A 25,399-nucleotide genomic window follows, 5' to 3' on the forward strand; every position below is an offset into this window, starting at 1 on the left:
CTGGGAGAAGGCTCCACAAGGCTTCAGGGTGGGTAGGTGGGTGGCCGCCGGCCTTCTCCCGGCCCCGGGAGCAGCCTCGCCGCGGAGAGCCTGCTCCCGGGGCCGGGAGAAGGCTCCGTGAGGCTTCAGGGTGGGTGGGTGGCCGGCGGATTTCTCCCGGCCCCAGGACCAGCCCGCGGCCGGCAGAGCGCCCCAGGTTGCGCCCCACTGGCCGCAGCGTCCCAGCCCCCGGGAAACCTTCGCCCTGCAAAGGCTTCCCTGGGGATGGGGGCTTAGCGCCCATTATATTTAGAGATAAAATGGGCTTTAATTCTAGTCTCAGAATAATTTAATGAATAACAAATACTTTCCCTACTTTGTCAGCATTCAATGGTCTGTGTATGAAATCACATCACATTTAGGTAGTTAGAATCATAGAAACATAGAGTTGGAAGGGGCCATACAGGCCATCTAGTCCAACCCCCTGCAGGAGCAGCCCAAAGCATCCTAAAACATCCAAGAAAAGTGTGTATCCAACCTTTTCTTGAAGACTGCCAGTGAGGGGGAGCTCACCACCTCCTTAGGCAGCCTATTCCACTGCTGAACTACTCTGACTGTGAAAATGTTTTTCCTGATATCTAGCCTATATCGTTGTACTTGTAGTTTAAACCCATTACTGCATGTCCTTTCCTCTGCAGCCAATGGGAACAGCATCCTGCCCTCCTCCAAATGACAACCTTTCAAATACTTAAAGAGGGCTACCATGTCCCCTCTCAACCTCCTTTTCTCCAGGCTGAACATTCCCAAGTCCCTCAACCTATCTTCATAGGGCTTGGTCCCTTGGCCCCAGATCATCCTCATCGCTCTTCACTGTACCCTTTCAATTTTATCTACGTCCTTCTTGAAGTGAGGCCTCCAGAACTGCACACAGTACTCCAGGTGTGGTCTGACCAGTGCCGTATGACATCTTGTGACATCTTGTGATTTTGATGTGATCAGTTGATCAGTGTTCACTGTGTATCTATTTAATTTTTGGCTGTTTACAGTACTAGTCTTGGGTAGTCAACATTAACCATATTTGGGGCATTTATACATATGAACAATGAATTAGAACCCATGGAAAAGATCTATATATGCATGAGGAAGGTATTGATTTCCTTCCCTGCTGCAGCATCCCTTTAATTGCCCACTCATGGTAACCTTGGGGGTCCACTGCCACTCTGTCCCAGCATTACAGGGCATTTCAGGCAGCAGCAGGAAGGGGCAGGTTCTTCCATACATGGAATTGAGACAGGATCCAGCCTAGTCCTTTGAAGCACATAGGAATACATATATTCTAGCAGCTTTGCAAAATTTGGGTTGGATTATTTTGACCTCATCTGTTATGGATTGGAGAACTTCTACAGTTATAAATAATACATAATTTTAAGAATTAAAAATACTTTGGGAGTAAGCATTTTAATATGCATCATGCACATAATTATGCAGAAGGGAACAATTTTGAAAATACAGTATAATTGTATGTTGAAATAGTACTACAACAAAAAGGGTTGTGAAGATCAGCGCAAAGTACAAAAATATACCAAAAAAATGCCTAAACTCGTAAAAAAAAATCAATGATCTTGCTGCGGCTGTTTTATTCTCTTCATCACATGGTTTCATTACTAATTTAATACTTTTTTTGTTATTTGGGGAAATAATAGTGGGGGAAATAATAGTCTGTCTTTGTTATGCCATCATTTTGATGCATTCTCCCATCCTCAGCAGCATTCACAATGGGAGGATATAAAATGTTGGAAGGTATTTTTTACTGCATTAATTTGTTTCTGTAATTGTAATATTGGATCTAGTAAACTCAAAGGCTCCTAAGTCAACAAGGGTCAGCTGAACCCCATCGGAAGTAGACAGTGTTTAGACCCACTTTCCCAAACAGCATTAATATCTTTTCAGGGTTTAGTTTCAATTCATTCATTCTTAGCCATTTAACCTCAGCAGCCAGGTAGAGATTTAGGACATAATAAGGAGATTTTTGGTAAGGATATATATAGCTGTTCTCCATTTTATTCTCCCAAAAGCCCTATCTGGTAGATAGGTAGGTTAGGCCGAGAGGTTAGTTAGACCAAGGTCACTCACCAAGTTTCATGGTAAATTGGGAAATTGAACTTGGGTGTTCAGGGATGCTAATATCTTGAATAGTGCACATTTTTGTGTGTGCAGAAAATCTTGCATTCAGTCACTGGCATGTCTGGTTAAAGTATTTAAGATAGTAGATACTGGTAAAGTTCTTCCTCTAAAGATGTGAAGGCCTAGGGGAAAAAAACAGAATTCAGAAAACTGCTTGTTCTTCATTTTTCGAGGCCTTTAAAAATTTCCCAACCAAATATTGAGGAATACCAAAGAATTTCACTCATTCCAAACATGCAGCATGAAAAAGTCTGGGGACTCTTTTTCTAATAAGAAAATTTGGAAATATTGGTCAGTACTGGAAATATTGGGGAGTACTGTCTTATATGATGAAGGGAGATGCTTATTCCTGAAAGCAAATGCCTTGAAAATTTTGTTGATGTTTAAGTGTTACTGGACTTAAATCTTGCTCTTCTACTGTGGACCACCTGAAACCTTTTACACTGTGGAAATATACAATATTTTCTAGGTTTTTAATACTTATGACAACAATTAATATGTTATAATATGTTTAAAGATAATAAGTTATTAAATAGTTTGTTAGTACACAAAATTGGATATTCATAAGTTCATATACAAATATGTTGGCAATCTTGCCTACTGTGAATCTGTTTCTGTCTATATAATACATCTTTTGCTAATGGCAGGCCTTCACAAATTTTCTTTTACTTTAGGATCCATTCAAAAAATGTAACAGGTGGACTTACTTTTGAACTCTGGGGGCTTAATACTAAATAAGCTCTGGCTCCTAAATTGTGCTTGCTAATTAAAGCTCCCAAGAAATTTAATCCTACATGCTTCACAGTTGCTTGTCATTTTTAATGCTATAATAATTGTTTTTCTTACATCTCATATAGTTCTTGTGGCTTTTCAGACTAAAGGTTCTTCAAAAGTTTTTTCTTTGAGGGAATCTGCTATCTGTTTCTCTATCTCTTTTGTATAGTTTTTCAGTGTATCATTCCCACTTTTATTTTGTTATGTTCAGGTAATGTTTCTTCCATGGCAATCTTTCAGCATGCCTAGCCATATTTTAAATTTCAATCTTGTTGTAAAAAAAAAAATTCTTCCTTTTTTGTTGTTCTCTCCTATTTTTTTACACTGATTATATGAGAATTATCTTTGTCTCTATGTTCTAGTCAATGAAATACTGGATTTAGACATCTGATTCTATTTCTGTCATCTTTTCCTCCTTCTTTGGCCCAAGAGTTTGGTCATTCATCACTGATGTTTTTAATTACTTTTGGCTACATGAATAGTCTTTCTTCATTCTTGATAATATCTCCTTATTCTTGATAATATCTCTGGTTTCAACCCAAAGTTTTTGCAGTTCACATTCACTTGAATAGAGCTTCTCCATCTTCTGTTTCTGATTATGTAATCTACTAGATATTGGCCACCCAATAATGTCCACATATACCATTGTCCATTTGGTTGCGTGAAATATGTTTGCCAAGAACAAATTGTTATCTCTGCAGAATTCTATAAGTCGGTCCCTTGCTTCATTTCATGCTCCTAGCCCAAATCTACCAACAATATTTGATTCTGCTATGCTTCCTATTTTTGCATACCAGTCACTTATGATTATCAGCACATCTTGTTTGGGTATGTGACCAACTTCTTTCTAGACATGTGTGTAAAAGGTTTCACCTTAATCTACATCAGCATCTGTAGTTGAAGCATAAACAGGAATGATGGTTATATTGATAGGCTTTCCATGAAGTCTGATTGATACTATTTGGTTAGACTTTGTATTATAGTCCTGACTGTGTGTGCTACATCTCACATCACAATAAGGACATCTCTGTTTCATTTTTGTTTGTCATTTCCTAAGTTAAATGTTTTGTAATTTTCTCATTGAAAATGTCCCAATCCAGTCTACTTTAGTTCACTTACTCACCGAGTTACAATTTTATGATTGTGTGTTTACCTTGATTAGGTATCCCTATTATATGTGTCAAATGGCTTGGTATTTCCTTTATCATCCATTCATATCAACAATATAATGTCCTTTTAACTATTATACAGTTGTGTCATTAAGGATAACACCCTTCGTAGTTATCCACTCTTCCCCAGTAGCTGATAGATTATTATTATTATTTATTATTATTATTATTATTAGATTTATAGCCCGCCACTCCCACAAGGCTTGTGAGATTAAAGCCCCTAATACAATAAAAGATCAAGCCTAAAAATCCAACGCCGGCCCATGTGGCGGCGGAACTTACCCAGCCTAACCAAATCCACTGATATCCCAGAGGGCATATCTAACCTGGGATTTTCATCCTCCAGCACTATATTTGGTTTTGTTTTAGATTGTCTCATCATAGCATGGTTGAGATAAGAGATGATCAGAAGTGGTTTACCATTGCTGTCTTAATATTTTGCGTTTATGGAATTGGAATGTCTATAAATGTATATATGCCTTCATTTTCAACAAGCCAAATTGTGCTACATCCAGTACTTGAGAGCACTGTGTACTTCTACACCCTGTGCTGACTTAGCATATGGACTTAGAACTTATCACGATTTTTGGACCTCAAGTGAAACTTTATAATATTGAACTCTGAATTCTTCTTCACTTATGTATTAAACAACATATCATTTGTGGCTATATCATACTGGTGAAGTTGGAAACTGCTTTCTGTTAATAGAAGAAGCCATGAAGGGATTGCCAAAACATGTTTCTCTTTGACATGTTCCCTTGATTGGTTTTAATACTCCCCATTTATCTCAAATGACATGTTTTTACATCAGGGTATAGTATGTCCAATTCTGCACTTGTAGTGCAAGGATAGTCACTTGGAACATCTGTTTCTATGTCCCTTCTGGAATTATCTGCATGTATCCACCCTCGGAATCTACCATGCAAAATCCTGTAATTCCTCTTAAACATTAAAACAACAAGTCCCTTTCAAAGGCTTTTTCTGGATAATGCTTTGGTATAATATATTTCTATATTTATAATCTGCTTTTATTTTTGGGCCTCAAGATATATAATAATTTCAATTTCAAGATACATAATGTGCAGTTGCACAGAATATTTTCTTTATAGTGTTTTTTCCCATGAGAAAATTGCCTTTTCTCTGTGCATAGACCAGTTGTCAGTTATACGGGTAAAAAAATACGTATATGTACATTTCAAAAATGTGAAGCACCCTGACTAGCTTGCAGATTTTATTAGAATGTATATTGTTTGGAAGTGCTGTGTTAACCAAATATTCTCCTATTTTGCTCTTTTTGATTGAGGCATGTCTAAGTGGCTTCTAGGTTTTTGGGGTAGAAAAGGCCAAGGCTAATAGCAGTGTGACATTTATTTTCCTTCATGTAGATTTAGTGTCATAAAGGAGCTCCTCAAGCTCAAGATGGAAATTCTTTGCCTTAACAGAATATTTTGCATTTCACGGATCTTGCTGCCATCTGCTGGTTAATGAATGTAGGATAGTTTGTGAAATGGAACATGGTGGGGTTGATGGCAGGTATAATAAATATGTATTGTATTAACGTTTTTTTAATGTTGGCAATTTATTCTATCCTCCCTAAAAAGGGCTTAAGAACGTTCCAGATGCTATTGGGGCACTATTTTTTCCTCTGTTTTCTCTTTTAATAATCTGGTTTTAAGAGGCATCTATATTGGTTTTCATTTTCATGTGAAAATCCTGAAGCACCAATTTACAGGATCGTGCAAAAGAAGTGAAGTTATTTAACCATGTCCAACAAAGAGGAAAGCTTTTATTCAGTTTAGTTTTCTCTCCATCATTTGACTGAGTTTGAAATTTGTGGTAATGATGGACATATCAGTGTAGCCCAGAAAAGATTGTCCTGAAGAATATGGTGTATTACATTATCAGCCTTGAGAGTTTTTACAGTTTTTTGAAGCAGAACCATAGAGTGAACAATGCAGCCTATGTTTTTGAAAGCTCAGAGAAGTAAGATTGAGAAACTATTTGTGATGATGCCTATATTGCATAAGCAGAATTTTTGAGATGCATATATGCATAATGCCTCTTCTCATTAATAACTTGCAGCTTCATGGAAGCCCTTGGCCCATTTCAATCTGGCTTCAGGGCTGGGCTAGGAACTGAGAAGGCTCTACAAGCATTGGCAGGTGATCTTTGTTTAAAGATAGACAAGGAGAATCATCTCTGTTGATATTGTTAGATCTTTCAGTGGCCTTTGATACAGTAGACCAGTGGTTCCTAGCCAGTTTAATATGATCACCGAGAAGTCCAAACTTGGTGTCTCATTGATTATGACATGAATTTTGGGTCTTAGAACTTTGGCTTCCATCAATTGTGCACTTTTAGTTTATCTACTTTATAAATATTACTAGATATTAAGCCCGCTGTGGGCAAAATACAGCGGGCCCTAACATGATGGGTGGGTGGAGGGATGGGGCGAAGGAAGGAGGAAAAGGAGAGAGACAGAAAGACAGAAAGAAAGGGAGGAAGATAGAGACAGAAGAAGAGGGAGAGAAACAGGTAGCCAGAAAGAGGCAGATGGAAGAGAAGGAGGAAGGGAGAAAGGGAAAAACAAAGGGAATGCTGGGAGGAAGGGAAGGAGAAAGGGAATGCTGGGAGGAAGGGAGGAACAGAGTAAGGTAGGTGGCCTTGGGACCTTCTGCTGGGCCCAGGGGCAGGCTTGGCTGCCCCAGGGCCCAGCAGAAGGCTCGGGACGGGGGCGGCAGGCTTTGCGGCCTACTGCCGGGCCCAGGAGCAGGCTCGGCTGCTCCAGGGCCTGGCAGAAGGCTCGGGACGGGGGCGGTGGGCTCCGCGGCCTACTGTCAGGCCTAGGAGCAGGCTCGGCTGTTCCAGGGCCTGGCAGAAGGCTCGGGACGGGGGCGGTGAAGGAACAGAAGGAACAGATTCAATGAGCTGGGATTTATCTTGTGGAGTGTCTCAGGGTGCATTTATATGTAGATGCTGAATGAGATCATTTCATTTTGGGTCCTCTTTAGGATAGAATATTATCAATACACAGAATCCAGTTCTGTATTTCATTATCTAAACCTCCACATGTGTTCAGCTTGGCTCTGAACCAATGCTTAGAGACTGTGGTCAAGAGGCTAAGGCAGAACAAGCTAATGCTGAATCCAGAGAAGACAAAGGAAATGCTTGAGCCAAAAAGGAAAGGTTGGTGGAGTATTAATATTTATATTAATATTTAAGTAAGCAGAATTTTGGAAAAATATGTTTGGGAAGCAGAGCTGTGTACGTGTCCCTCCCCTTCCCAGGCTCATCATTGGCCATTTTGGGAGGAGGGGTGGGTCAAGATGATCGTATATGGTCATACCACCTGATAAATGTTTAACAAATTTTAAAAATATATAAAAAATCAACTCCCATTTGGACAACCCAAGGCCCCTAAGAAGCCCCAGGGTTTAATGGATCCCTGCTTGAGAAAGCCTGGAATATGGTATGGTTGCTTTGCAGGACATAGGCCAGGCTTGGTAAAATTCACTACCAGCTTAGTTGTAAGCCCTTAGCTGCTGCCTCTTGCTCCCATTTTCTTCCTACACAGAAGTGAATAGGCATAAATTCTCACATATTTTGGAAGCTGCTTGCCCTTCCTTAGTTATTACTATATGAACCTGAAACAAACCATATAACTACAGTGCTCATCCAAACCCTCTCAGAAGTATTTGTTCTGTCAGGTATTAGATAACAGACTTTTTAGTGTCATAGTATCAGCCAGGCAGTTGCTTCCTGGGGTCAGATAATCACTAGACCTTTATTCACACATCAGTATATGTTTCTCTGAGCTCCTTTAAGGATGAGCATGATAAAAGTGCACCAAAAGAAGGTAGTAAACACACAATATATCAGAGTTTGAATACATACAGGGTTCTTCTTAAGGGTGCCAAATGGAAGAAGTCTTATATAAGTGAATCTAGATGGATGTTCACATACTAGCAGTCTAGATATCTTATTCCAGAACTTATGCTGTGTGCTACCCTGCTGGGCAGCACTTAACCAAGTCTCTGTACCTGTGACCAAAACACAGTCCCGTGACCTTCAACCAAAACACAGTCCGAGAGCAGAGTCACAAGACAGTCCGTGGTCAAACCAGAGAGGGAGCGAGCCAGCAGTTGTTACCGGGAGTCAGTCCTGAAGTTGGGAAGGTGGGCAGGGAGCGGGTTGTCAGAGCAGGAGAATTGAGTCAGGAGAGGTGTCAGCACAGGTCACAAGAACAAGGACACAGGAGTTATGGGTGCAGAGAGAGGGGGGGGGTCCAAATTACAAGCTGAGTTTAAATTCCAGAAGTTCAGTCCAGCAGAGCTTTGCTGTATCGTTGCAGGAAACTGGAGTCTGGATGGATGAGCAGGGAATGCAAATGTTGCATCTACAAAGCACCCAAGGTCCCATCGCCCTTTATATGCAGCTTTGCTGCCTTCCCGCATTGTGTTCAAGTATCTCTACCTGAGCTCAGTCATTATCATAAAGAGGATCCTCAGCTGTGCCCCATCTAGCCTAACCCAGCTGCCAGCTGCACACTCCACAGGCATGCTGTCAGACTGGCTTGCCTGTGCCACCATCGTTCTGGAGAGCCCTTGGGGCTGGAGGTAGATGGGATGGCAGGATCTGGTGCCACCAGAGCATTGGTTGTAGTGAGAGCATGAATGGGCCCTGACAATCCCAGTTCTTTTGGTCCAGGATAGTCCTGATCTGATCCCCTACTGGCTCCTCGAGCTTCAAGTTCACTTCAGGCCCTATTGGTCTAGGGGGCAGGGTGGCCAACTCCAGTTCCTCCTCCACGTCTATTTTGGATGCCTGCACACTCTTGGGCTCGGGCATTGCAGGCTGGGGCATGGCATTCTGATGTGCCCTAGGTGAGGGATGAAGGGATAGGTAACGTTCTGTTTATGTAAAGGAGTGGGGTTAACAGAGAAGAGGGAGGAATTTGAAGATTACCCGGAAGACAGCGTAAAATGAAGAATGCATAGGGAAGGAAGGAAGGAATGGAAAAGGAGTAAGTAGTAGAAAAAATGAAAGAATGAGAGGGAGGATAGGAGTAAAAAGCAGGGGGAAAGGTAAGTATGAATGAAAAGTCATGGTTGTAGCTGTATCTTAAGAAAGGATATCATGGAGTGGACAGAAGGAAAAAGAACATGGCAAGAGAAAAGGAAATTGAGTGTGAATTAATGGGAGCAATATTTATTAATTTACTTAATTTATAGTCTGCCTTTCTGGGGCTCAAGGAGAATTACAGGATATTAAACAGTGCAGTCAAACAACATAATGCAGCCGATGAACAACGTAGTTCATTAGAGCAGGGGTAGTCAACCTGTGGTCCTCCAGATGTTCATGGACTACAATTCCCATGAATTCCTTCAGTATAAGTGTAGATCTCTGCTTTTTGCTCCATGCCTGCAATGCTGTCGTAGTAAAGCAGTCTCAATTCAGTGAAAATGTGAATTAGAAAAGGTGAAAAGTTGTAAGACTTTATTATTATTATTATTATTATTATTATTATTATTATTATTATTATTATTATTATTATTATTATTATTATTATTATTGAATTTATTTCCCGCCACTCCCTTGCGGCTCGTGGCGGGTTACAACAGTATAAAAACCCCATAAAATACATTAAAACCAATTAACATGTCAATAGTTAATGACTACCTGGCAAGAGCGGCTAATCAACTACCCATTCCCCCCCTAGCAAGTGGAGAGGGGATACTGATGGTACTCGTGTCTAATCCCAATCCTCAGGTCCTGGGGGGGCGTAGATGTTAAGCCTGGTCTCAACCGTAAACCTGGCGGAAGAGCTCCGTCTTGCAGGCCCTGCGGAACGATGGAAGGTCCCGCAGGGCCCGCAGCTCTCCCGGGAGCTCATTCCACCAGGCAGGGGCCAGGACCGAGAAGGCCCTGGCCCTGGTTGAGGCCAGGCGTGCTTCCCTAGGGCCGGGGACGACCAATAGATTTTCTCCCGCAGAACGTAAAGCTCTACGGGGGGGCATATTGTTTTAGGAAAGGTGATGGGGGAGAGACAGCCATGATTTAAAGGTATATAAAATTATGCATGGTATGGAAAAAGGATGGATGAAAAGCATACCACAGGATATGGTGGTGGCCATTGTTTTCGATGTTTTTAAAGGGGTGTACATCTTGTTGCAAAAAACAACTATTAGCCATAGGAGCCTACTGCACCCCCTACGTTGAGGCAGTACTGCTTTGAATATCAGTTGCTGCTGGGTGGGCAGCAAGAGGAGAGGGTCGCTGGCATTTTGTTCTGTTTGTTAGCTGTTTGGCAGCTCTTAGCTAGTGATGGTTGAAAAATAGGATGGTGGACTAGCTAAGTCACTGGTCTGATCTATCAGAGCTTTGCATTTTTGAAAGGAGGAGAGGCAGCCTCACACAAGGGTTGGGGATCATCAGCTCTAGCTACTTCCCTCTCATGTGGGGCAGAAGATGCTGTCTCAGCAGCGTTCAAAAATTGCTTCAAGAAAATGCTGTCTTGATTAGAGGAAATATGCATTGGTCGTGATGGATCACTGCCAGTTAGCTTTCGTGTCATAGAACTTGTCAAACAGGCAGCATCCGTTTCACTTTTTTGATCTACCATTCCATGTAGAATTCAGCCTATCCTCCTGCATTCCTGGAAATATGGGGTAGCAAAGAGCAAAAGGCATTGAGACCATCTTACTGTGTCAAATTGTCTCTTTGGCATGACAGGTTTCAGAATGCACTTTCCCGCATAACCCTAAAATGAAAAGAGCAGTGTTGCATTAGTTTTCTATAGAAGCATAGCTGGCATAGTATGGCAGGAGGCATACCGCTGGTGGGGAACAAGGGCAAACATAGTTTGCCACCCATCTGCTTATCAAAGCAAACAGCACTTCTGAACTAGAGATGATTGAGAATTAAGTGACAATCTCTGGGGTGCAGTGGAGGAGGTCACTTTGTTTTTACAAATGTTCTGTTTCTTGCTGCCAGGATTGTGGAGCCCTTTGTATGGATCTCCATGCCCTGTTCATTCTTGAAAGAAGCAGATGGCTTTAGATTCCCAGGGAGAAGAAGCTGAAGCTATTATGTTGCCAGTGGACTGTGGGAAACAGCAGGATCTGCCAGACTGGAGACTTGTTCAACAGCAGGGGGTCCGGTAGCAGGAGCTGATGAGCTCTGCCTTGCACAGTTAGTGGAATTGCTGTTCAGTAGGCAATCCTGTTTGTGTGGGTGGTGGAGGGTAACCCTACTTATCTTGCAGATGGGGCACACTATGCATGGGGAGTAACTGCCCCCTGCAGTCTGATCTGATATTAATGATTTTTGTTATCCCTCTCTGCCAGTGTGCATTTAAGAGAGGTAGTAGTATTTTTCATGGGAATTTGAGCAGTAAATGTGGCAGATGAAGAAGTATGGGTAGATGAGCTAATACAATATGGTATATTATAGGAAGTTTATATTTCAGAATTGACTATCCTTACTTAATCTGTAGTAGTTGCATAAGGGCAGGCAAAATTGGCCTTATGGTCCAAAGGGAGGATTGTTTTGACATTTTAAAGTAAAAAAAGAAGCCGTTCACATTCAACTCCCCTCCCCTCCTGCTTTGTGTAACATTGTCCTTTAAACTTTTTAGACTTAGCAGATTGCATCCAATGAGATTTTCTTGCTCATCGAGAAGCAGTGTGGGGAAGATACATGTTGACAAAGGAAACTGGGAGTTGGTAATTTGGAAATGTATTGTAGATGTATTGTAGACCCCAGGGGTCAGAGCTGTCTCCTGCCCTGGAAAACAACAGACACCTGCTTTCCTGGGTGCTTACTGGCTTGGGTCCCATGGAGGATTTTCACAGGTGGAACTTATGTTTTGATCCCCCCCCGCCTTGCATACTTACAGGCTTCCCTGGTTTTGTCTCTGGAAGCCACCTGCTCCCTAGGAATAGGAAAGCAGGAGACCTTCTGTTCATGGAAATGTTTTGTAACATCCAGCTTAATCATTTGATGAAAGTGATCAGAAATTTGAAATGCTCTTTCAGTTCTTTTCTTAATGGTTAGTGCTCTCAAAATATTGATGTTTATAAATGTTTTTGTACCTGTAATTTATTTTTGAAAATTTTCAGGGGTTGGCAAATCCAATCTCCAGTCATGAGAGTGACACTCGATTTTGATAGCCTTTGTAATCTAGGGTCACAAACCGTGCACTTTGAAATTCAGGAGCTGATGTTGTAAAATGGTTTTCTGATAATTTAATGACAGTAATTTGACTAGAATTATAAGCAACTGAAGCTTTGTGTGTAAGGAAGGAAAAAGCAAGCTTTGGAGTATGATATCTGGAAATTAAGCTTCATAATATGGAACTGCTAGTGGTCCGAGGCCAGGACGTGAGGAAGTCCCATTACATTGGCAGAAATGTTTTCCATTATTTTGAGGGAAATAGAGGAACAATCTAAGCTTTGTGAATATACTAATATTTTATTTGTCTGTATTGTTACAGAAATGTTCTCATTGCCAGGAGACAGGAGCCACTTTAGGCTGCTTCAACAAAGGTTGCTCCTTCCGATACCATTATCCGTGTGCCATTGATGCAGGTAAGAATACGACAGAAAGCTCAAAAACATTCTGATTCCTAAACATTTTATAAAAGAGATGCTTTGAAAAATGTTTTCTGCCAGAGCAGAACAGTAACCTGTAGAACAGGATATGGCACTTTTTGGCAATAAATTCCAAGAAGAAAAAAGAATCTCCAAGCATCAAAACTTATATTTACAGAAAGAAAGAAAGAAAGAAAGAAAGAAAGAAAGAAAGAAAGAAAGAAAGAAAGAAAGAAAGAAAGAAAGAAAGAAAGAAAGAAAGAAAGAAAGAAAGAAAGAAAGAAAGAAAGAAAGACTAGGAGAAAGAAACAGGAAACCCCAAAGCACCCCCAAAACCCACCCCAGTCCCAGAAACCAGAATAATAGTTTGGAAGAAGTTATTAGGAAGAGAAGAAGAAAAGAGGGGGGAAATATTAGAATCCCTCAGTCAAACTGTTGATGCCCTACAAACTGCCAGAGCAAGAAGCTCAGCTTCCAAACACATTTGCAAAAGATTGGCTGGCTGCATTCCACAGCCGGAGAAGGCTGTTATTTCCATTACCGTATATGCCGAGGAGGGCTTTTTCAATGTGAAAAGGAGTGCTGAAAAACTCGGCTTATACACAAGTATATACGGTAGATACTCTTAAAAATTATATTCCCCCACCCCAACTGGAATAACCTCTCTGGAGCACTGGAGTAACCCTGGGGTTACTTAGCTACACTGGTTGATAATTACTGTTATTGACTTCTAGAAGCTTGCAATTAAGATGGTACTAATGGGAAAATATAACTGCCATGTTTTCCTGCAGTGCAGATGTTGTCTTGTATATGTGTGTGGAACAATAGAAACTAAATTATTTTTAAATGCTGTTCCTGCCCTGTTTCCCACAAAACAGAACTCAAGGAAGCTCTAGTCTATGTCACTCTACACAGATATGACAAAACACTTAACACTAACAATTTCAAACCATAATCATGTGGCAGAGTCCTTTTAATGCCTCAGAGGAAGAAAAGCTGTTTTTTACTACCTGAAGGAGTTTCAAAGTGACTTACAATTGCGTAACCTGCCTCCCCACAACAGACACCCTATAAGCTAGGTGAGGCTGAGAGTTTTGAGAGAACTGTGATTGGCCCAAGGTTGCCCATCTTAGCTGCATGCGAAAGAGTGGGGAATCAACCTCAGTTCTCCACGTTAGAGACTGCTAATCAACCTCTACACCAAGCTGGCTCTCATAACAATAATTTTGCATTTTGTTCTTTTCTTCCTCTAGATTGTTTACTAAATGAAGAGAATTTCTCAGTGAGGTGCCCCAAGCACAAGGTAATAAATGATATCATGAAGTTGCTATTGCCTTTTGCTAAATGCAGTTCATTTAAACTATATGTATTTTTAAAAAGAGACTCTAGTATGTTGGGATAAGGTATGCAAGACTCTGGAAAAGTCAGACAATGTGATAATCTGTATTTGGTCTTTTTTCTATGGAATTAGTTTTATATCATAATTTCTGTGTTACAATTTCTCTAGAAGTTTTCATAGAGTGTTTGTCTTCAACTGTAAAGGTAAAGGTATCCCCTGTGCAAGCACCGAGTCATGTCTGACCCTTGGGGTGACGCCCTCTAGCGTTTTCATGGCAGACTCAATACGGGGTGGTTTGCCAGTGCCTTCCCCAGTCATTACCGTTTACCCCCCAGCAAGCTGGGTACTCATTTTACCGACCTCGGAAGGATGGAAGGCTGAGTCAACCTTGAGCCGGCTGCTGGGATTGAACTCCCAACCTCATGGGCAAAGCTTTCAGGCGGCTGCCTTACCACTCTGCGCCACAAGAGGCTCTGTCTTCAACTGTTGCATTCTGCTAAAATATTTGATGTAAGTTGTAAAGACTAGATGGTGGAAGAGATTGAAAGTCTCCTCCCATCAATGAATTTGTAGGAGGCTGGAGTGTCTTATAGGCCTATAGGTCTCATAGGCTGAAACGGCGGCATGGACAACGCGGAGGAGGAAGAAGCAAAGCAAACTGCTTACGCAAGGGACAGAACGCAACAGCGGCAAAACCCAGAGTATCCAATTATGCACGCGGATACTCCGGAGCCGCTTCTGGTTGCGCCCTGGTCCCAGGAAGCTCCACTTTCTTCCGCATCTCGCTAACGCAGCTTTTTCGGCGGCATACGTTGACTGTGCGCCCGGTTGCCGCCTGCAGCGTGCATAATTGGTGATTTTAGCCACCGCCATTCCATCCCGAATGTGGACCTTCCACTCCATGCATAATGGACCATAGAAGAAGATTCTTAGATGTAGTGCTGAATACTAGGGGTTGGGCATGAACGGGTTTATGAGCCAAAATTCGGCATGACCTTGAACTGATTCAGAGCCCCCAAACAGGTGTCCAGGGAAGGCACCTTCCTTAAACATATGCCTGACTTTTGTCCAATTTGGCTGTTTGGACCATTTAAATATCTGAACAAGGTGGGTCTGCCTGGCAGCTGTTAGATTTCATGCAAACCCAAAAAAGAAAACCAAAACCCAACCTAACCAAAAAAGTTAGGAACCCAAAGGTTGAGCTGCGAACATAACTTTTAAAATGTGCAAATATTTTTTACATAAAGTGCACTCATTCAACATATTAAAAACATAGCCATCATAATTTTAAAATATCACATTTCTAACTAACATCAACCAAATGCATTTTGACTCCGAGTGGTCTTCCTCAGTAGTCAAATTATTGTGAGGAATGTACTCATGGATAAAATCAAAATCACGTGGAATGTACTGGTCATTGAGAGCTGAGTGATGGCCTCTGGAAGTGCATATTGTAGAAGGTGGGCTCCAAGTCAGATACCTTTGCATTAGAAAGACTAGTTGGAGCAGCACCTAACAGATTTTTCTTTGCCACCCAGCAAACCTTTTGATTTTATCCATGAGTGCATTCCTCACAATAATTTGACCACTGAAGAAGGCCTCTCGGGGTCGAAACGCTTTTGGTCCATTCTATGTTAGTCTATTCCATGTGTAGTTAGAAATGTGGTGTTGGCTATGTTAATATGTTGAATTAGTGCACTTTCTGCAATAAATATTTGAAAATGTTAAAAATTATTTTTGCAACTCAGCTATTAGGTTTAAACAGCTGCAAGCCATTTCACTGATTTCTTTCATTTCCATACTTCCCAGGCGATTCCCAGGGTGTGGCTGGGGGAACGGCAGTTCAAACTGGCTTATTTGATTTGGGAATTTCCAGCTCAGTTCAGGGACTGCCCCAGACCCTGAACCGAACTGGAATTTCTATATTTGAGCCCATCCCAACTGTACATTGTTGGCTAGATAATTGCCATTTACCTACTCAGTTCTGGATATATGGCTGCCGTTTTTATCTGTGGACACTGAAGTGTTATAGCTGCTAAAGCTCCAAACTCAAGAACAAGTTCTGTATTCCCTTCTGTGGCCAGCCAATATCAACTAGGAAGAATGCTGATTGTAGTACAGAGCCAAAAGTACTCTAAGCAGGAATGATGGTTATGAGAGAATCAAATTCGGCTTTTTCTAGTACCAGCCACAAGGCATTTGATGACTTATTGCATACTTGCAAGAGAAAGTTTTAAAAGACAAACTACAGTAGTTATTTAATAAGAATTTACTTAAAAATGCTTCATGCTTAAAAAACTGGATACTGGGGATTCTTTTCTTGTTTCTTTAATCATAGACAATGGAGAGTAAGAAACAGGGAGCCATTTTAAGACTGCCATATATCTCTAGGAAAGAAATCTATAAATGGTTATATCAAAGCAGAAACTTGTTTTCCCAGGGTAAAAGGCTGTTTGTTAAAGTGTAATGCTATCAATGCAGAATACTTTCAAGCACATATGTCATGTCACTATGACTTCCAAGCCTCAGATAACTGAAGGTAAAGACTGCATATTGTGCCTTCAGAATTATTCATTTTGCAATGGTTTCTGTTGATCCTGTTGAATCGATCTACTTTTATTTTCCAGTAAATGAACTGAATTGATAAAGTTATAACAAGACTATAGGTGTTTATGAACAAAATTATCAGAATTCAAGAGAACAGTCTGTGCACTCTCTCTTTCCCTCGTTTACTCTAAGCTATTCCTGAGAACTAGATTCAGAAGCATTCTTAGAAGCAGACCATTAATATTCTGTCCATCAATTATTGTTGTTCCTTCCCAAGAGCCAAAGAAGAAAAAGAAGCATACTGCTTCCAGTACATCATTTTGCATTCTCATAATAACAGATAAGTCACTGCTCCCCTGTTAGAATGTCCAATGGTCTTCCAGCTCTGCTCTGGCTTGGAGCACAATCTAACCCAACAGTGCCTCTGAACTCTTGCTGTCAGGATTGTGCTTTCAAGCTGTGGGGTCCACAGTTTTTCACATCTGCCAAAGAATAGAGTCTCTGTATCCCAGGACTGAGGCAAGATCCTTCACCACAATATTCATATGCTGAATCTGACAGCAGGCATGATCCAGTTTTGTTATAGTTCCTTGGGGTTCTCCTGAGTCCCAGGAAGCTGCCTGCTGGAAGATCAGCCAGAACCCATGCTGAATTGTCAGCTGCTGTTGAAACACCATTCAACTAGAGCTATGGTCACTTCTTCATATGAGCAAGGGAAGGAACAACCTTCGGCAGCACAGTTATTCATAGCTTATTTTTCTGATGACATCCCCCTCCACCAAGTATATCAGCTAACCAGTTGCCGATGTGTGGGACTGCACAGGAAAGGAAGAAAGAAGGAAAGAAGGAAAGAAAGAAAGAAAGAAAGAAAGAAAGAAAGAAAGAAAGAAAGAAAGAAAGAAAGAAAGAAAGAAAGAAAGAAAGAAAGAAAGAAAGAAAGAAAGAAAGAAAGAAAGAAAGAAAGAAAGAAAGATTACTGATTTGTAACTGATGTTTTTTAAATGATCATATGAAGTCAGTTAACCCACCCTTTGTTCCTATTGCTGGTATCTTACTGTTATGACTGGTGGCAAAATAATTAATGAGTTACTTGCTTTGAAACATTGCAGATAAGTAAAAAGGTGGAGGGGTCAGTAGTAGCAATTCCCTTGCCCCAGTTGGCTCTGTACAAGTGGCCCCTCAAAGAACACCCTATACAACTAGCCATATGGACTTCCTTCCTCTTTCCATATACTGGTGTGAAACTACCTGAGTGATTCTATCCAACACCTTTCTCATTAAAGATTGCAAATAGCTTAGATTTTATTTGCAAATGACAGGTTGAGGTTAGATATGTTAAATTTTTTGCACTCTATATCTCAGTTGGATTTATCGATTGTGTCAGGATGTGGTCTGATAATGTCCAAATGGTGATAAGGGAACTGGAGTAATATGGTTAGAAGCTAATCCATTCCACTCCAGGCCCTCTGAAAAATGTGTTGACAGAAAAAAACAACATAATGGAAATTTAGAAGATACCTATGGTACCATAAAAACTAGACATACGCTAAAGAAAGCTAGGAGGGTGTTTATTTTTTGCTCTTTTTATGGGTAAGTGGCTCCAGCAGCTCTTCTTTCTCATATTCATTTTTATGTTGCAAATCTTTACTTAACCAAGAAGGAAATGCAAAGGTTCCCTTTGCTACATAGGAATTTTCCCTGATGAATGTATGCATCTCCTATATCTCTGATCCGCTCCAAATGTTCTTACAGAGGGAAGTGCATTATTTTCCATGTACTTACAAGATATTGCCTGTTAAGGTAATTCATATTCACCTTTTGTACTTTGTATTGAGAACAATGTGTATGGGCTGTGCAAAAGAAAATCTGTGCCATGAAAACTGAGTTCTGTACCTTGTATACTAATTTTGCATGTTTGGAAAATGTATGTATATTTTCTTGTTTTGTATAGTTCTGTTTTTTGCCAAACCTTTGTAATCTCAAAAGATCATTACGGGGCACAGAGGTTGTAAAGAATTTGTATAAAGATTCTTGAGATATTGTTTAACATCCACTAATAATTTTGTTCATCCTCAGTCTTCTGTGCAGGCACATACGGAAAGGGGGGGGGCGGGGTTAGGTCTTTACAGCTAAAAAACCTCCAGGGAGCACCATGTGTTGGAGCCAGGAGCTTGTTCCCAGGAAAGACCATGTGCTCTATGCAGCAGCGCTCCCTACTTTCAGTTTCTCTTTTGCTGCTGAAAGAGAAGGTTGTGTTTTTCAAATCTCCAGCTACAGTCGAAAGGATTTCATCTAGATGCATTGACACTAAATTGGCTTCTGATTCCCTTCCTTGTTTGACAAATGCTACCTTTGTTTGTTCAGTTTGGGTGAAAGGCATAGTGCTTCCAAATGGCCTGCCAATGCTTCACCCATAAAGCTAAGGGGAATATTGTATCAAAATTTAAGGCAGTGTTGTTGGAAAAGGCCTTTAATGTCTTGTCTAAGTTGAACTCGGAGAAAGCTCCAAATTCTGTGTCTTTGGAATCAACGCATTTTGCTCTACCTCCTGGATCTGTGTGAATTTGATCTTGGTTGCACTCCCCTCAGGCTCATCGCACCTCTTCTGAGCCTCCAGCTAAGAAAGCTAAAGGTGATACAAAGGAAACATATAAACCAGCCATCCAGCAGAACACTCCCATCTGCATACCTGCCATCAAATAGGTCTGCAGGAGAAGCCCAGAACTCCATCTCCGGGTCCCAGATTGCCACCTATTTCTATCTCTTATGACCAGGTTCCACGTGAGTCCAGTCTGGAGCAAATGCTATGGTTCCATGGTCTCATCCCCATCTGCCTGTGCAGTGACCTTTACATCTCTACATATCTCCAGGATATAGGGAGGAATGGGGTAACAACTTCGTAAGTCCTAGGAATGAGAGTTTTTATTGTTACCCTCATCAGGTGTTGCATCAGTCTTCAGCAACCATAATGCATAGGCCACATTCTCTTATTCTTGAACTGAAAGGAGAAGAAACAGTGACTAAATCCAGTGGGTCCAACACAGCATTGGATGTGAGCCCAGATGAGAGGGGTAGGTGAGGCATTCCTGGTGTCTCCCGTGAAGCATCTCCAAATATTTGGAGAACAAATTATTTGTGTGGCTCAGTCTCTTGAGATAGAAGTTATTACCTTGGAGCACAGACCCAAAGATAAGATTCTGAATTGCCTCTATTTAGAGTCTCCCATGATTATTGCTTTCCTGGGGTTGGAGAGTCTCGAGGACCTCACACAGGAACTGTGTCAAAAACCTGCATTTGTCCAGCCTACCTCCAGAAGCGTAGGACATTTTTATAAGATCAAGAAAGAGCCCTTTCAAGAACTGTATATGGAGGCCATTAAATTTTTCAAGCAGGAAATCAATGTGAGACAGCATTCTGTGGATTTAGGAGCATGGGCCATGGCAAACTCATAATACTCAGGCTCCATGCATGGTTAAGATCAATGTGACATACTTTGCAAACACAACTGAATAACAATAAAAAATTCAAAAGTTGATTAAAAGTTGTCTTCTTTTATTCAAGTTGCATATATTTACTTTATTGATAAGCATGGGGGAGGGTTCAAAGTTGAGAACTTGCCTTCTGAAGGTTCCATTCTCTTCTCCCCCAAGACAGACAGGATGCTTTCCCTTATACACAAGAACAAGCAGACTACTAAATTCCTCAGAATCATTTACTTCTGAATTGAAACAGACAGCCTTCGTGAGTAAGGGACTACCACTTTTCTGATCCTGCAGGGTCTCAGTATCTACTCCTCAGCCATTTACCCCACAACAGGGTTACTATAGGGTTACTATAGGCATAAGAGTTCCAGTCAACGTAGCTTGAATCAGCAATTGCCAGGTTTAAGAGAGGTGACTTCATCCCTTCTGGATTGTTGCATACCCTTGTTAAGTTCAGGGACATGCTAGGTCAGTTTGCTACAGCCTGGGATGCTATTGCCTCCAATGGATGGGTTTTGTCTATCATTAGATTTGGTTAAAAATTAGAATTTTAGTCTGTTCTCCCTTGCACTTTATCTTTAAGGGGATCCATGCTTTGGTCTCCTTAATTGACAAAGGAGTCATAGAGGAAGTTATGTCTCTGTCACCGGAGGGTTTCTTCTCTTGTATTTTCCTAGTAAAGAAGAAAAATGAAGGAGTTAGACCCAGAAAAGTTTAGACCTCAGAAAATTAAATGTTTTTTTTCATGTTTCTAAGCTCCGTATGGTATCCATTCCTTTGATTATTAAAATATAATTGTTTGGTTATCATTATTGATTTGAAGGATGCCTATTTTTATGTTTCAATCCAGCCTTAACATCACAAGTTCTTACATTTTTCATGCGGGAAATGAGTTTTTCAACACACTGTCCAGCCCTTTGGTCTAGCCACTGCACTCATAAATGTTTAGCCCCAGTTGTATCTACCACCATATGTGGGGTTGCCATATATTTCCTTACTTAGATTATTGGTTACTGGTGGCAGATTTCAAGGGCTGATTGTTTAGCCATTGCACTTTTCTGCTGAAGCCCTGTTATCTTTGACTTGGTGAGACTGTTCAGATTTTACTGGTTCCAGTCAGTTCAGAAAATTCGACACCTTTTGAGATATTCAGTTTTCACTGCAGTCCTGCTTATGGTTAGGTTACATCCATGATCCCTGCAGCTCTGGTTTCTGTCTTGTTATAGAGTTGGGGTTCATGCCTTATGGCACAGATTTTATATTCCAGACCTGCCATATGTTCTATATTGTGTTGGTGTTCTGTGGATAATTTATTTCAGGAGATTTCCTTAAGATTTTTCTGAACATGAGTTAGTCCTTACTATGAATGCTTCACTCCTGGTTTGGGGCACGAGCTGTGAGGGATTGTTAACTATTTTGCTAGAAGATTAGAAGCTGCTGCACATTAACATTTTAAAATTGTGAGCAATTTGTTATGTCCATATTTGGATTATGCTTGGTTGGATCCCATTAAGGGTAAAGAGCAAGGGGGAATAGACTAAATTCTTAGATATTCCTTGGAACCAATCCATTCTTGTTGAGATTAACATTACAGTGTTTTATTTAGGGGGTTCACAGTTCAGCGGTCTATATCAGGAATCTACACTTGCATGGGACACAGCAGTGAAGTTCAATGCTACCATTCAAACTATCTACATCCCTAGGAGTTTAAATATGGAAGCCAACAGATTCTGGCACACTCTCCCATTAATGGTTCAGATTTAATCAACATCAACTGGGTGCTTCTTCACAATCTGAATTGTCTCATCCTCATTGCTTGGAGTCTTCAGACAGGGTCTATATTTCCTAAGGAAGATATGTCCTCCTGTAGTCAGGCAAGCCTAATGCTAGAAATCGTATATGCATAAGTGGAGGCAGTTTTCCCTCTAGTGCAGTGGAAAGGACACGTTGCCAGGTGGTACCCCATTGCAGTTCATAATTGAGAGTGAGGACAGTGAGTGAGCTAGCTGACAGGTCCTCTGATGGCTCCCCATTTTTGAAGTTCTTTCACCTTAGTCTTAAGTTTCTTCCTAAGGTACTTTCTAGATTACATTTATTCCCAAAATATTATTTTGATTTAATTTTTTTCTGCACTGAGCTTTGAAAATGAGCACTTACTGAATTCTTTAGCTGATAGGAGGGCATTATTATTTTACCACAAGAGTACCCTGGGGTTTCACAGGGATAGAGTCCTATTTGTTTTAGTGGCCCTCAGAGAGTATCATCTCAGACCTTGGCTAATACATTGTCAAGGCAATTGAAGAGTGTTCTGATAGGGCCAGATTGTCATGCCCATTGAAGATTCATGCCCATTCCACTAGGGCAATGGCTTCCGCAGCTTTCCTAGAAGTAATGCTTTTGACAAACATCTGCAGAGCTGCCATCTGGTTGTCAGCAGCCACCTTTGTATGACACTATGCTTTGGAAGTGCAGGCAAGACTTGAGGCTTAAGTGGGCAAGGCAGTTCTTCATTTGGTGTTCAAGTGAGAAAAGCATGCTCTACTGCCTGGTGCGTAGCTTGCTAGAACCTCTATGTGGGACCGCACAGAAGATTGTTGATGAAAACAAAGTTTCACTTACTTGTAACTATTGTTCATCAAGTATCTTCTGTGCAGGAATGCATACTCTCCCTCCTGCCCTACTATATTCTCTGGTTTCAGCAGAACAAGCTTCTGGCTCCGGCACAAAGTGCCCTCTGGAGGCTTTTAGCTGTGAAGACCTATCCAGGCCTGTTCATGCACAATCCCCCACATGTATACCTGCACAGAAAATACTCGATGAGTAATAGTTGTAGATAAGTGCAACATTGTTTTCTCATTTTCTGTATTTGCAACCTGCTATGTAATATATCCCCTTGTTTATATGCTAGTTTTTCTTCCAAAAGAAACCAAAAGTAGCTGTCTTGCTCTGAAAATGGTGTGGGACAGTGTAATAAGCTTCTTTTTTACAATCAAGATATTGTTAAAAGTTGGAAGGATACCATCAGACAATTTACTTTAAAATATTTAGGGGGTTTTCTTTGTCATGTGCTGATGCCTTCCATCTGTATTTTTACAATGTTTACCAAAATGAAATCCAGGATTATCAACCCAGGTTTGACATTTCTAATATATAGAGTGAAATCAGCTAACATCAGGATAATAAAAATGTCCTTGTAGAAAAAGTATTTAAAAGCACAGTACAATTATGTCAGTGGTTGTGGTGCTCACCTGGCATGTTTTATATAGTTCCATTTACTGATGAAATTCTGTATGCTACTTAATAGTCATCTTGCTTCACAAAAATCCTAATCACTGTCCTGGGGAAATCCTGCCTACACAATTCTGTTTGGTGTTCTAGTACTGATGCTGCTTTCTCTCTTTCCATCTCCATATATTTCCCCTTTCTCCTGTCTTTCCCTTTTATCTTCCTCTTTTTCCTTCATCTTCTACTTGTCATACTGCATCCTCAGCCCCTCCTCCCTTGCTCTCTTCCCTCCTTGCAGAACAAGATGATGAAAGGCAGTCTCAGCACAGAGCAGTCGGAGCGGGGGTGAGGGGGGAAGTGTATTCGTGGGAATGAAATAAAAACAAGCACAGGTGAGTTGAGGGAGTGGTTTTCAGTTTGCCCTCCCACCTTTCCCCCAATCTAACAGAGAAGTAAGTGTTGATCTTACCATGCAGGGATTTTAATTCCTATTCACTTGAGATTGATAATTTCCTCCTGGTGTTGCTGTACTAATATTACCTGTTTACAAGTAACGAACTACATTTTCTGTATGAGCATATTGGGAATATTTTCCTCTATTTTTACACATATAGCAAAGGGTTTTACCAAGATTGATTTCTACATTTTTCATCATTGGATTAGCAATTTGTAGTCTTTGTTAATAAGAGTAACCTTAGTAAGATGAGATCAGATTATTTTTTATAATTTCCTGTTGTAAGTGGAATAAAATAAGACAAAGTAAAGACATAACGTGCTGTCGGTTCCATGGAAGGGATCCATGAAAGCACAAAGCTTATTCAAAACTTGTATTCTGACCTGGACAAGACAATCAAAACACAATAATGGGTTTATACATATTTGCTTTGTCCATTTTTGACAAACATTGTGAAGAAAGCTGACGGGGGCAGTTCACATCTTCCAGGGTAGCTCCTTCCATCCTTCTGGAGAGAAGCCTAGGTCAGTTCTACATGAAACTCTGTGTATGTATGAGTGTGTGATGTTTGTCCTTGCTAATTTTACCCATGAGATTCTTGTTCTTTGTCATTTTACTGCTGCACCTTCTTGTTGTCCCTCCTTTCTTCTTACTGTGTTTCTAGTGCCTGTTCAAGTCAACAAGAGACTATGGTAGGGGTGGCCAAACTGTGGCTCTCCAGCATGCTGGCAGGGGCTCATGGGAATTGTAGTTCATGGACAGCTGGAGGGCCACAGTTTGGCCACCCCTAGACTATGGGATACAACTGCATATTCAGCTTCCCTAGTGCTATTGTAGTAGTAGGTCTTTGGCTAGAATGATGGTGGAAGGTCTGGGTCTGTGAACATGGGAATACTTCTCATAACACAACATACTTCTGAAGCCATGGCTGCAAAGATGTATCTGGTTGCTTGGAGAAAATTATTTCTTGCTATAGGCAACCAGGTTTACTGCTAAGCTGCATGGCTTGGCTACATTCAGAGAGGTTGTAGTCAAAAGATACTTCAGCGATCATCCACACTGACAAAAGCTGTTGCCTTTTGTTAGTTCTTTAGGCATGCTGATAACTGAAAGCCTCAGACATTTGGCTGAAGTGATATATATTGATACCAATGTTAAATTAGTCAAGGGCTGTGCCTGCCAGTTTATACTGGCAGCAGCCACCTTTGTATGTCCTGAGCCTCCGGGGAGGGCGGTATATAAATTGAAATAAATAAATAAATACCTTCATCTTCTGTATGGAGCTGTATATTTGAGGCTTGTTGGGTTTCCTTAACAATGGAGAAGGAAAGTAGGTTAGCTTTATTATCCCCATTTGCAGACTATGTAATTGCATTGCTGAGTGTCAAAGTAACTTCCCCAAAAGACATACAAAGACTAATTAGTGACCTGAAAATACAACCAAGCTATCCAAGCTCTTTGCAACTCATTTCTGCCTACACTGTTATTTAGAGTAATTTACACCAGAGGGTGCTTATCTGCCTGCCTACACTAAGCACAGATTCTCTGTGAGCCACTTTAGTTTGCACATCATATTTTTCTCCAAGGAGATAATCTCTGGGCAGGAAGAGTTGGCGTCTTCTTGTGTTTGAAGTGGGGCAAAAGTTTATTTAACT

The 25,399-nt window shown here is 40.9% G+C and overlaps 1 protein-coding gene across 10 annotated transcripts in view; it reads left to right on the forward strand.

The window, feature by feature from the left end:
• Positions 1-25,399, forward strand: part of TCF20 (transcription factor 20) — a 206,650-nt gene that overhangs the window by 175,914 nt on the left and 5,337 nt on the right. For 8 of the 10 annotated variants that reach the window (XM_077339313.1, XM_077339316.1, XM_077339314.1 and 5 more), the window contains 3 exons: positions 12,601-12,694; positions 13,951-14,000; positions 23,556-23,682. In XM_077339313.1, coding sequence (XP_077195428.1) covers positions 12,601-12,694; positions 13,951-14,000; positions 23,556-23,639 — 228 coding nt within the window. In that variant the 3' untranslated portion in view covers positions 23,640-23,682. The remainder of the gene's footprint in view (positions 1-12,600; positions 12,695-13,950; positions 14,001-23,555; positions 23,683-25,399) is intronic. The other 2 variants (XM_077339320.1, XM_077339321.1) reach the window with 2 other exon arrangements.

Source organism: Paroedura picta, chromosome 5 (assembly GCF_049243985.1).
Source record: "Paroedura picta isolate Pp20150507F chromosome 5, Ppicta_v3.0, whole genome shotgun sequence".
In the NCBI taxonomy this organism is placed as follows: domain Eukaryota; kingdom Metazoa; phylum Chordata; class Lepidosauria; order Squamata; family Gekkonidae; genus Paroedura; species Paroedura picta.